Source organism: Zootoca vivipara, chromosome 8, assembly GCF_963506605.1.
Source record: "Zootoca vivipara chromosome 8, rZooViv1.1, whole genome shotgun sequence".
NCBI classification, from domain to species: domain Eukaryota; kingdom Metazoa; phylum Chordata; class Lepidosauria; order Squamata; family Lacertidae; genus Zootoca; species Zootoca vivipara.
Window position 1 is genome coordinate 75,227,640 of NC_083283.1, and position 14,074 is coordinate 75,241,713.

The 14,074-nt window shown below is 43.4% G+C and overlaps 1 protein-coding gene across 1 annotated transcript in view; it reads left to right on the plus strand.

Annotated features, from left to right (window-relative positions):
• The window catches only part of MYO10 (myosin X), a 186,408-nt gene that overhangs the window by 98,332 nt on the left and 74,002 nt on the right, over positions 1–14,074 (plus strand). Inside the window, exon 4 of the mRNA XM_035125884.2 lies at positions 7,922–8,109. Coding sequence (XP_034981775.2) covers positions 7,922–8,109 — 188 coding nt within the window. The remainder of the gene's footprint in view (positions 1–7,921; positions 8,110–14,074) is intronic.

The window sequence follows — 14,074 nt, forward strand, 5'->3', positions numbered from 1 at the left end:
AGTCATTCCCTAGGCGTTTGTTTCTGCTTTTAGTTTCATGTCTTTTCTCAACGCACACAGTGAGGAGAGTACCAAAGAAAGACTCGTAAGTACATTCCGTATTCAGCATCTTTGTGACATCACCAGGCAACAAACCAATCCCGTCCCCCTTCTCATACCTGTCTTTCCTTTACACCTGACAGAGTCAGCTGAATCAACAAGTTGCCAAGTAACCAAGAGGTTTAAGGATCTGTCTGATCATATCACAATAGCTCTGGCCTTGGGCCAGTTCTGCATCAATAAGATGCAATAAGATGGAATGAAACCATTGTCGTCGTCCCCTAGGCAACTTGGTTTGACTCATAAATTGTTGGGAAGGGGCAAATGGCAGGCAGTGCCAGATAGAAACAAGGGGGTGCCTATGAGAGGTGATGCTCACTAGCCTACTTAGCCAAAATCCCAGGCTTTTTATGCCCATGTTTCTCTGCACATTCCTGCTGTTCTGTTGATACTTTGCTAGCCACTCATGGTTTTTATTTACAAATTCAAGGCAGAGGGGGGGGGGACTGTATTCCTGTTTGCTTCTTTGATATCTCGGGAGCAGGAATGGAACCCAAATTAGCCTTGCAACGTTTGAATAATGTACTGAATAGTTTTTGTCAGATTTAATTGGGTCTCCCATTTGCTTTATTTCTTCGTTTTGGTTCAGTAAGCTCTCCTAATAACACTTGATCCATCTAATTATAGCATACTTTTCTGTCTAGCTTTATTTGCAAGACAACCCTCAGCGAGCTAATGGCTGCACAGTAATGATCAACGAAACAATGAATTGTTTTGCTCTTTCTTGAATTCTTGCCAGATGCCAGAAATACTTAAGGAATTCAGGCCACTAGGTCTGTTTCCCTAATCTGCTAGGTTTTGCATGTGTGTGTGTGTGTGTGTGCTTTTTTTAACAGAGTACTGATGTTCTCCACACTGGCTTCACAAACATTTCCAAAAAGCGGTTGTCATGTATTTGGTCTAGGAGCAAATCAAGAAAGAGGTAGCCCATAACATTTCAAGAGAGCTTTTTGCCAGCACTGCAAATCTCCCAGTTAGTGGTATATGGTGTCAGGGGTGGAAATCTGTTACATAGCTCTGTAATATGCATTTGTAGATGAGTCCTTAAAATGGAATCACAGCATATTATTTGCCCTTGTGTATGTCTGCAACTCAGATTGAAACGATGATGGTTATTCCATACGCAAGCATGCGTAACCAAATCTATCCATCTACTAGAGCAAGGCTGGAGAACCTTTGGTCCTCCAGGTGTTGTAGGAATCCAACACACATCAGCCAAAACCAGCATGGCCAATGGCCAAGGATGATCAAAGCTGTAATCCAGAAACATTTGGAGGGCCAAAGGTTGCCCAGCGCCGATCTAGAGAAACTGGATTAAATAGTTAAAATAAGAACCGTGTCATTATTTACCCATTTATTGCTTGTATTTCCACCCAGGCACCAAGGCGGTTTATAGTTTTAAAATACAAAAACAACTGCAAAATAAAGACAAAATAAAGACAAAGTTTAACATGCAGATCACTATCTGAGTTGGGAAAAGCATGTAAGGGTAAAAAAAGGGCAAAGGACCCCTGGGCGGTTACGTCCAGTCAAAGGGGTTGCGGTGCTCATCTTGCTTTCAGACCGAGGGAGCCGGCGTTTGTCCACAGATAGCTTTCCAGGTCATATGGCCAGCAGGACTAAACTGCTTTTGGCGCAATGGAACACCGTGACGGAAACCAGAGCGCATGGAAACACCGTTTATCTTCCCACCACAGTGGTACCTATTTATCTACTTGCACTGGCATGCTTTCGAACTGCGAGGTTGGCAGGAGCTGGGACAGAGGAACGGGAGCTCACTCCATCGCAGAGATTCGAACCACCAACCTTCTCATCGGCAAGCCCAAGAGGCTCAGTGGTTTAGACGACAGTGCCACCAGAAGTACTACCCCTCCCCTAACATGCCATTCAGGTTTCCAGTAAATGGACAGTTAAACTTGTGAACTAGGCACTCCACAGTCCTATCCCTTTGTGCTGAGGCCGTTGCTTGTTCTTTCTAAAGGGAAAGCTCTTACCGTAGCTCAAAATGGACATAGTGCTTGAGGAATGGGGTGCCTTGCTGCACCCCCCATCTCAGAAAGCCAGTGGCACCCCAATTTTGTATGAAGTGTGCCTTAAGCCCTGTAACTCTGGAGTTCCTATCTGCCCTATAGCAGTTCCATGTTACTTTTCAAAGGATGATTATATGAAAGAAACATTAAGGAACCTCCTTTCTATAGTTGGCTCGTTTATGAAATGGAAATGAAGTCTGTTCCCAAGGCCCATGTGAATAATAAAGAACTTTGTGTAATAGTGCCATGCCGAAAGGAGGTTCTCTCCCCACCCTCCAACAAGTAATTTTTTGCAACTTGCTCGACTTTTCCCAGAAGGGGTAATAATTGTGTATCCCTCGCCAATTCCCCCCCAGTTATGTAATGTTCCTGCCCTGTCCTTCCACCCCTGCCATTCACCTTTTCAGTGACTGCTCCAACGTCTTTTCCACGTTCTAGACATGTTTTGGCTATTAGGAACAGAAGCTTTTTTTTCCAGCCATGAGGCAGTTGGGCTAAATAATTATTTGGATTTATTTATTTGCTTGCAGGGGACCCAGGTGGCGCTGTGGGTTAAACCACAGAGTCTAGGGCTTGCTGATCAGAAGGTCGGCGGTTCGAATCCCTGCAACGGGGTGAGCTCCCGTTGTTCGGTCCCAGCTCCTGCCCACCTAGCAGTTCGAAAGCACATCAAAGTGCAAGTAGATAAATAGGGACCGCTCCGGCAGGAAGGTAAACGGTGTTTCCGTGCGCTGCTCTGGTTCGCCAGAAGCGGCTTTGTCATGCTGGCCACATGACCCGGAAGCTGTCTGCAGACAAACGCCATCTCCCTCGGCCTATAGAGCGAGATGAGCGCCGCAACCCCAGAGTCGGACACGACTGGACCTGATGGTCAGGGGCCCCTTTACTTTACCTTTATTTGCTTACTTCAGAGGCTTTTTTGCCCTGCGCTTCCTCCAAGCTGCACAGGGCAACTTACAGCACAGCACGCAGTGTAAACAGCAGCAGTCTTCCCCGTCGTGGTGCGATGTATTGTGTTTCTTTTTAAATTGCAGTCATTATTAATAAATTTACATCTATGCATATTATTATTATTATTATTATTATTATTCATTTCATTTCTATACCGCTTTATATTCTTAAGAAAAAATCTCAAAGCAGTTCACAGCATATTAAAACATCAAATAAAACGATCCAGAATAAAACTGCTGTAGAAAGTCAAGTCCACATTCAAAGCAACAGAATTAACAGGAAACTAAAATATTATCTTAAAAGATTTCAAAATGAAACATTACAAATGAAGTCAACAACAGGATGCACATTTAATGCAGCAAAGTTAATAATAATAATAATAATAATAATAATAATAATAATATTGTTTATACGCCACCCATCTGGCTGGGTTGCAAAAAAACTTTAACATTTCAAATGAAAATGTTACTAAAGGAAGTCAAATATAAAATACACGTTTAGAACATCATGATCAACAAGAGAATAAAATCTTATCATAATGCCAACTTTTTCACTGCGTGTGTGTTGGGTTTGTTGGCAGTAGCAGAGTATATAAATTCACACATGTCGATGTTGCGCAAATCTGTGCCTTCTTTTTGGGGAGATGTTTTCGATAATGCACAAATAGCCATCATACTTGAAGCCTGCAACCATGGTTAAGCGATGGGAAGTGTTATGCTTGTATATTGACCCTTGATGATGTTGAGGTGCAGTTAGGAAATTGCTGCTACAAGGCTTCCTTCTGGGTGATGATTTGATTTTCCTGGAGACTGAAGTAATTTTGCAAATGTAAACACCTTTTTTTTCTCTCTGTGGATAATAACCAAGGTCTGCAAAGCAGAAGGTACGGAGAATTCTAATTTAAATCAGTAGCCTCGTTTTTATCGCTTATTTAATAGTCTTCAGCTTTCTCTTGTTTTGCTTTTCCCAGCGACAAACGGAGAACGTCTCCATGTTTTTTCAGAGCGTGGGTGGGTGGGGGGCAGTGAGGGAACTCGCTGCTTCAAAATAGAGCCTTGCATGCGCCAGTCTCCCCCAAACACATTCTCCAATTTACAGCATAACACACTGAATCGGAAAACGGGTGCCACTCAATAAAGTTGTGGCAAAGCAGTGATCCAGGATGAGTCCATTAAAAGGCAATACATATTGCTGTTACATTGGGGGGCCACCAGCTGGAGTCTCTGCAGCCAAGCCTGACCCCCCTGAGGAATACCAACCGGCCCCTAGTTGCTAACCAAGAGCAAAGAGAGTTGAGTCGATCTTGTGAAATCCATGACAAAAGTCAGTTCTGGCAGTCCACTTTAAGATGAGCTGGTTTTTTTTTTGCTCATTTACAGTATTTTTCCTCAGGATGGACCTGCCATAAAGCTATTTGTTGACAACAGCAACAACAACAATTTTATTTGTACCCCAGCCACTCTGGGCGGCTTCCAACATATATAAAACCATAATAGAACATTGCACATTAAAAGCTCCCCTATATAGGCCTGTCTTCATATGCCTTCTAAAGGTTATATAGTTACTCATCCGCTTGACATCTGATGAGAGGGCGTTTCACAGGGTGGGTGCCACTACCGATAAGGCCCTGTAATCAGTGCTGTACATATTTCAACCTCCTTTAATCATGTCAGTAAAACCTTCTTCACTAGTTAAATTTTGAGGCATGCATCCCTTTATGTCTTGGAAGTATGTGGAAAGGCACAAATAGTTTTGTTTATTTAATCTCTTAATCATTTTAAAGAACTTTTATCCAGCTGTTTCACCTGGCAGGGCTCTCAGATCTATGATTAATTGTTATCTTCTTGCAATCTATCCTGCTTTTCCACTGAGGTGAATGGAGGAATACACAAATTTCCTTCTCCCTCGCTGGCGTGAATGAAACCTGGGCTTTGCTGCAGTTTTATAAGAGTATATATTCGAAGTAGATGAATAAATGAACAAATTAAGTTAATTTGGATATGCAGAAGATACAAAAAATATCGCAAAAAGAGGGGGAAGGAAGTCAAGTTTAGAAATGTTAAAATGATTGTAAAACTAGTGAATTGCATAAATAAAATTTTTAAAAAAGAAGAAACTTGGGTTTTGGCTTTGTTCTCTCTATTTTCTCATACTTCTCCTGAAGCATTTATTCTGCACTGCCAGATCAGATGGTGGGAAAGAAAACACATTCTTCTTGAGCAAAGAAACTTGTGTTTGCATTTTTAGAGGGAGCATTTGAATGTGTTGTGCGCGCTACTACATTGCATTGTGAGGCATTTGAGCTCTTGTGTGAACATAAAACATGATTATAGGGTTTGGCAGTTCTGTAAGAGAAACGGCCTGACTGGGCAGTAGCTTCTGGAAAACATATAATCACAGCGACATGTTAAACCAAGGCTTTTAAGGAAGACATTTTGGCCTCTAAACATTTAACTTGTAATTTAGGAAGAGAGCTGGATCCAGTCTCTTACAAATTAGCACGAGGCGAGCTGAAATGCAGGCAGTCCTGACCGTGGTTTCAGTAAATCAAGGTTGCTAGCTTGCATGCGACCATTAATTACCACTCCCTTCAGGATTTAAAGGGGGGGGTGGAGTGGCATGGCAAACTTCAGGGCCTCCTCCTCTCTTCTTTTGTGCGGACTTGTGCCCAGTTTGTCGGCCTGCTTGGCTCACAGAACAAAGGAAACAAAGAAAAGCAGAATGAGCTTTATGATGACAGGGCAGAATGGCAAGCAAAAGAAGGAGGTGTGGCCCAGTGTACAGTAGCCACCAAACAGAAGTTTGTTTGTTTGTTTTCTTTAATGCTTTTTAAAAGCTACGACGCTCCAGATTTCCCATTAACAAAATAATGGTGGCTGCAACAAAGATAAGATACTAGGAATTGCTCGTTTGTACAAATTTCAACACAAGGTACAACCAGGAAGAACAGAATCAGTTATCCATATACAGTGGTGCCTCGCTTAACGAATGCCCTGCTTAACGAAATTTGCGCTTAACGAAAGGATTTTTCGAGCGGAGCTTGCCTCGCTAGACGAATGCGTTTTAGGAAAAATTCGTCTAGCGAATCACGGTTTCCCATAGGAATGCATTGGAATTCAATTAATGCGTTCCTATGGGCAATTTTTTTAAAAAAAAAAATTCAATGCATTCCTATGTGATTCGCTAGACGAATTTTTCGCTATAAGAAAAGACCCGTGGAACGAATTAATTTCTTCTAGCGAGGCACCACTGTAAATTAAAAGAGAGAGAGAAGAAGAAGAGATGGCTCTCAGGTTATTCCTAGTACGTAATACGGCTGGGTTGCACCTCGTATCTTATCGTTCCAATGCTGTGTATACAAGGTCCACTTCCGTATCAATACATAATTATGTGGCTTATGCTCCCTGGTTCTTATAGTATCAGGAAGTTTGACCCTATAGGCCAAATCCTACATCCTTAAGATGGGATGCGGGTGGCGCTGTGGGTTAAACCACGATGGGGTGAGCTCCAGTTGTTCGGTCCCAGCTCCTGCCAACCTAGCAGTTCGAAAGCATGTCAAAGTGCAAGTAGATAAATAGGTACCGCTCCGGTGGGAAGGTAAACAGCGTTTTCATGCACAGCTCTGGTTCGCCATGAGTGGCTTTGTCATGCTGGCCACATGACCTGGAAGCTGTAGGCCGGCTCCCTCGGCCAATAACACGAGATGAGCGCCGCAACCCCAGAGTCATCCGCGACTGGACCTAATGGTCAGGGGTCCCTTTACCTTTTACATCCTTAAGAGCTAGTCCTGAACACCTTTTTCATAGCTGAAGAGAATGTTTCAGGAGTCCAAAGGCCATTTGTATCCAGTGATTGCTTTAATTTCATTTACTATTTGAGCTCAGATACTTCTGATTTTCAAGGTTGCTTTGTTAATGGCTATTAGAATCAGCAGTATGCCTGATTACTAGATAGCAGGACGTGAACACCAGGGCACTCTTGTCACTTTCGTGTTCTGTTTTTTTGAGCGTCAGATCAGTGTTAGAAACTCAGATATATGGCTCCTTAAACCAGGGGTGCAGTCGCCAAAACGGGAATGGCCTAGTTGCCATTTGGGGAGCAGGTGGCTCGAAAGCACTTTTTGGTTCCTGAAATTCATTCTGGTTGTACAGATAAAATATCACGGATAGAATTATACGTTGCTAGTGTGTGGAAACAGTCTCCTAAAATTAATAAAGTAACTAACAAGGCTTGTTATTGTAGGCCTTCCGACTGGATTATGTCCTAAGTCTTAAAATATGCATTTCATAGCCTTAGCAAGCACAGTACTGTGCGGCTGTTTCCTTTGGTTACAGAATGGGTTGTTTCCATTCTGTTCCTTTTCCTTGCAATTCTGGACATTGCTGTGCTAAAACTTGCTGTGCCATATTAAATGTTAACTCGTGAACTCAAATCATACCTGCCAAGTTGCTGTCAGAGAAATAAGGGACCGGGCGGAAATAGCAGACCGGAAGTAGCGCTGCCGCCATTTTGGATCTGGGCGGAGCATGCTCAGAAGTGACTTTTGATGCTGCTTTGCCCAGTTCCAAAATGGCCACCGCGCCGGAAGTCGCACTGCAACCATTTTGGAACTGGGCAGAGCAGCATCAAAAGTCGCTTCTGAGCATGCTCCGCCCAGTTCCAAAATGGCCACCGTGCCAGAATAAATCGGGGAAAAACAAAAAAATCCATTTTTTTCAGCTAGGAACAGCTGGAAAAACGGGGATTTCCCGGGGAAAATGGGAGACTTGGCAGCTATGACTCAAATGTCTTGTAATCACATGTACACCTTGTCCCAGAATCCGATGTCTTTCTTTCCCCAGACTTACATTGGTTCCATCGTTGCCTCCGTTAACCCCTATAAGACCATTCCGGGCCTCTACGACCGCGCCACGGTGGAGAACTATAGCCGGCACCATTTGGGAGAGATTTCGCCTCATATATTTGCTGTTGCCAACGAGTGCTACCGCTGCCTATGGAAACGCCATGACAACCAGTGTGTTCTCATCAGGTACCCAAATACTCTTTTATCATTGCTGAATCTCATATGTGTATGGGAGCACCCCAGTTGCTTGAATACGTTGAGAAAGGAAAGGGGGGTACTCTTCCCCCGAGGACCCCATTAATCATGAGATTTGTGGAGATGTAGCTTTGCAGCATGATCTAAATCGCTTCTTAAATGACAAAGCCGTCTTGACTAAATATCTCTCCTGTGGTCATTTAATAAACACATATATCTGCACTCCACACGCTCTGGCCTGTTCCCTTAGACCTCGTCTCTCTCTGAACACTGATTTTTCCTGCTGGTTTTTTGCCTTGCTGTGCAGAGGATTAATTTGTCACCAGGAATCTAGAATTAAACACACATCAAAAAAAGATATTCAGGAAAGCCCATAAATAATAACAGCAACTATATTGAAAACGCCTGAACATGTTGGCTGGTTTAATCTGCTTAATGGAGCTTGGTTGTTTTGTCTGTTGTTTAACGCAACAGTGCTTTCCTTTAATGAGGATAAAATAGTTTCCAACTTTGGCCCTGATGTTCATTGGGGTTTTTTTTTGGGGGGGGGGGATGCCATTCTGTGACTTTATTAATGCTGATTGGTGCTGATGTTGCACCGCTCATCTTATTGTGCTTTTGGAGACATGAAAGATGGGATTAGTACCTTTTGTTCAAGCAGGTAGCTGCCGGGATACCATTCTGCCAGCTAGACAGAGAATTACTGTTCTTATTTGTTTGTAATGCCAGTACAGGGGCACCTCGAAATTACTTCGTTTCGCGAGTCACTTCGTATAGCAAAAATTTCGTCTTGCAGGGTGTGGTTTACCATTTACCCGGTTTACCCGGTCTACCCATTTAATTAATGCGTTCCTATTCGCCTTGCGAAGCGTGGCCATAGGAAACTTCGTCTTGCGAGACGCCTCGCGCCACGCAAAACGCTTTCGTCTTGCGAGTTTTTCATTGCACGAGGCATTCGTCTTGCGGGGTACCACTGTACCAATAATATTATATGATAGCACACACAGCTATGTGCTAAGCCTAGATGCACCCAGAAAAGTTGCACTTTTATACATGTCAAAAATTCTTTTTGGAAAAGCACTTCCAAGGAGGAATAATGAACATTTAATGCAATTATGTGCTTAATGCAATTTTCCTATGTTGTATAACTTCATACTACAAGTAACGGACTGGATGCACATGCAAACAAATTTCCTGCACATGGAAAGATAGCATGCTAGTCAAAAGGCTAGCCATGCAGCTTTCTTCGTAATGTGCTAATTTTCTAGGTGCGAGGAGTTTTGTTTGCTTGGTCTGGTGGAGTGAATCATGCCATTTCTTCATGTGAACTCTGAAATGGAAACAGTCTCAGGAAGAGCTGAACCACGTGATTATGCTTCATGGATAGTTTAGCGCTTAGTATGAAATTTGTGTATGGCTGAGGGTCATAAACATGTATTTGTGGGTACGCATGCCGGGAGCTGTGATTAGTCAGATATTACTAAAGCTCACATTCATCTCATAAAAGTTGTTGAAGTTTCGCTGGGCCTCAGCTGGCTTTACAATTAATTTCATTTCTTTTTTTGGAGAATAGCACTCTCGCCTTTGACAAGAGAGAAGGCAAGCCATTTCCAGAGTACTGCTTGAAACACAGAGACCAGGCCTTTCCCAAAAGGCCTGTTTCGTTCATGCACTGAGGTAGCTCACACTACCGCTTTCAAAGATCGCTCTTTGCAGTTGCCACCATTAACATAATTTCAACAAACATTTTTTTGCTATCTTTATGTGGGCACTGAAGCTTGAGTTTGAATATTGTTTGCCCCCTCACTTAACTTGCTGTTTTTGTCAGTGAAATGCGAGGAAGAAGCTACTGGGAAAGTTTCAGTCTTCGGCTTCCTGATGTAGTTTGCTGAAGAGAAAGCAGTGCTTCAAATGCATCGCTCCTATTCTCAGCTTACACCAGTTAGCATGGGCAGGGCAACCCAAGAACAAAATCTAAAGCAGGAAGAGACCTTAAGGCAGTGTTCTGGAATCACAGGACTTCCAGAAAGCCCCTTGGACAGGCTGCCACTTGTTTCCCTACATTGGGTCAATGTTGTGTCACGGTAAACATCCATTTTTTTAATGATAACTGTCACAGGAAGCATGCCGGTCAGTAAATACACAGTTCAAAGTTGGACGTAACTCTTTATTAGCAAAAGCACAAGCTCCACAGATTTGGTTGAGTGTCAGGCCTAATGAGCATAGGGTTGCCAGACTCAATAGAGGACAGGACTTCTGTGCCTTTAATTGCCCTGCTCTCTTTTGAGTCTGGAAACCTTAAAGAGAAACCAGCAGGCCCTTTGCTTGGAAATTAAACAAAGGGTCTGCCGGTTTCTCTTTAAGGTTTCCAGACTCAAAAGAAAGCAGGGCAATTAAAGGCACAGAAGTCCTGTCCTCTATTGAGTCTGGCAACCGTAAATGAGCAAAGCAGCTCATTCTCCATGGATATCTTCACCCGTTCAACTGAAGGTGATGATTCACCACCTCCACTGAAGTCAGCACCGAGGGCTTCAGTTGAGATCTTAGTTGTCTTAATGAGGTTCCTCCTCCTTTAATGTGTATGATTCCCCCAAACATGGGGTTAATGAGAGTGAATGACCATCCCATCAGCCCCCAGATAGCCTGCCACATGCATAGAGCTAACCCCAAGGTGGTGGTGAAGTACCCTCCACTCTTCCCACTCCCTTACCCTTTACCCTGGTAATTATTCAACCTCTTGTGACCCTTCTTTCCATCCCTTTTATCCCGGCCTCTGTGCCTATTCTCCTTGGCAGACACAGCTGAGCTGACGGAGAGTGCAGAGGGGTCCCTCCATCTGCTACTTTCTATGTGTGCCCCCCCCACTCTAAATAAAATAAGGGTCACTTTTCTGGATCACACACCAGGGCCCAACGGTGATCCATGAACATCACTTGCCGAGACTGAAAGTCCCTGCCTAGTCCCCTCTCCAGGGCTTTTTCTAAGCGATCAAAGATTGTGCCTGCGTGCAGCCTGCCATTGCTTCACTCGTTTCAGCCCTCTTCTGGTTCTGAGAGACAGGGAGAGGGGAGCTTGTTGCAGCAGGACAGAGAGACACCTATGCCCCTTCACCAGCCAGACTCATCTTTCCCTCTTGACCAGGCGCCCCCAAACTGTGGCCCTCCAGATGTTTTGGCCTACAACTCCCATGATCCCTAGCTAACAGGACCAGTCGTCTGGGAAGATGGGAATTGTAGTCCAAAACATCTGGAGGGCCAAAGTTTGGGGATGCCTGCTCTTGACCTTCCTCCTCCCTCTCATCTGCTCCTGCCTCCGATTCTGCACTTCTCTCTGTAACAGACTCGTCCAGCTCAATAAGCCCTGTTCTAGCTTCAGCTTCTGACACCCTCTTCTCCTCCCAGTCTTCTCCCTCCATGACATCTAGGTAAAGCTAAAGGACCCCTGGACGGTTAAGTCCAGTCAAAGGCGACTATGGGGTTGCTGTGCTCATCTCGCTTTCAGGCTGAGGGATCCGGCATTTGTCCACAGACAGATTTCCGGGTCATGTGGCCAGCATGACTAAACCGCTTCTGGTGCAACGGGACACCGTGACAGAAACCAGAGTGCATGGAAACGCTGTATACCTTTCCGCCACTGTGGTACCTATTTATCTACTTGCACTGGCATGCTTTTGGACTGCTAGGTTGGCAGGAGCTGGGGCTGAGCAACGGGAGCTCACCCTGTTGAACTGCCGACCTTCTGATTGGCAAGTCCAAGAGGCTCAGTGGTTTAGACCACAGTGCCACCTGCATCCATGACGTCTACCTACTGTGGATCTACTATCTATCTATCTATCTATCTATCTATCTATCTATCTATCTATCTATCTATCTATCTATCATCTATCTATATCATCTATATCATCTATCTCCATCCATTCATTCATCCATATATTTATCCACCCATCTTATGATCTGGGACATGAGTCACCTAACCACTTGTAGGCACAGTACTGAAAAAGTCTTTTTTAAAACAATCGAATCAAACAAATTAACAGTAAACAAGTTTCTACAGTGAACAGGCATAGCCAGGAGTGCGATGGGCTATTGCCAAAAACACATGGGTGTGGGACAAGATGCCTGGAACTGTCAAACGCCATGCGGTTTCTCATCACAGAGAAAGCAGGAAATCCTTTCAGCATTAGTCACTTTTTTTTCCTTTTCTTTTTTGGCGACTGCTGATGAAAGCTGCTATGTTACGCTATCGTCGACACGTTTCATTCCAAATACAGTAGGACTTGTATCAGCGTTCCTTCATCTGTGTCCAGCAATAAATGACAGAGCTGATTTCGCTGTGGGTTGCATGCTTGGCTCTCCATCTTACAGTCAAACAGATTCCAGCCTCTTTAAGTTGCTAATGGAATTGACTCTTATTATTACTGTGCAGATTGTCGGCCCGGCTGGAAAAAGTCCCAAGTGCGTAGTTGTCTGGGTCGCTTAAAAAAGATGTTGTCAACCTAGGAATGTAAAATGTTGGACTTGCCTTGATTCTTCTTTGTGGGTTTTTTCTTGTGACTCTCACCTCCAATTTAGGCTATGATGATATTGATGTTGAGCAGGTGCTGGTGTGTGTGTGTGTGTGTGTGTGTGTGTTGGATTAACAAGTGTGTTTGAAATAGGTGAGTTAAAGAGGTTTGTTGTGGTCGATCAATATCCAGTATTAACAACGTTACCCGGTTCTTGGACATAGAATCATAGAAATGTGTTGGAGATGTAATGAGATTGAGGATATGTTCTATCGTATGTGGTGGACCTGTAAAAGGCTAAAAGAGTATTTGGGGAATAATTCATGATGAATTTAAAAAATGTTTTAAAGTACTTTTCCAAAAAATCCAGAGTCCTTTTTGTTGGGGATAACTCAGACGGAAATTCCCAGGTGTCAGACATCTCCACTTGGGTCTCCTCTGTCCAAAGGACATTGTTCCAAAAGTCTTGGGGTTTTTTCACATGCAACTTTGCAAACCTAAGCCGTGCTGCCACGTTCTTTTTAGAGAGAAGAGGCTTTCTCCTGGCAACGCTTTCCAAACAAACCATACTTGTCTTTTTCTATTTGTACAGTCATGAACTTTAACATTTAACATGCTAACTGAGGCCTGTAGAGCATGAGCTGGAACTCTTGGCTGTTTTTTTTTTCTTTTGCAATTTCCTCTGAGCATTGCGATGAATTTGCTGAGCCGTCCATTCCTGGGAAGATTGGCAACTGTCTCGACTGTTTTCCACTTTTGCATAACCTTTCTCACTGTAGAATGATGGACTTTACATTGGCTGGAGATGGCCTTAGAACCCTTCCCCAGTTTCATGGGCCACAGCAATCGCTTCTCTAAGAGCATCGTGCTGTCTTTCCTCCTTGGCATTGTGCTAAAACACACCTGAATGACCCAGACCAGCAAAAAGGTTATTTATGTATGCAACAACTGCGGCCCGTGTTCCGGTAGCCCCAAAATAGAAAATGAGCAAGGTCTCAACTAAAGAAGAATGGCAAGCTGAGCTGACAGAATATGAGCAGCTTGCAGACTTAACTTATAGAATAAGAGAACAAGAAGAACATACATTTAGAGAAGATTGGAAAATGTTTGTTGAATATACCGGGGGGGGGGATTGTGTACACCTGAAAATGTTAGCAGCATTATGATAAATTCAACAGTATAAATAAGGTTTGAGGGATGTATTAATGGAATATTGAATGGTTTGGTTTTTGTAAAATATGCGGGAATCTATGATATGCAAAATTAACCCCGGAAAGAGAAGAAGGGAAGTCATTGATGCTTCAAGGATGTTAAAATTGAGTATTTTAAATTGTATAACTGAAAATTTAATTTAAAAAAATATATAAAAAAGAAACGAATAGACGCACTTTTCTGCTGCTTAGGCTGTTAATCCTATGGAAGCAGTAAGGGTGTGCTTAGTTTTTCCACACA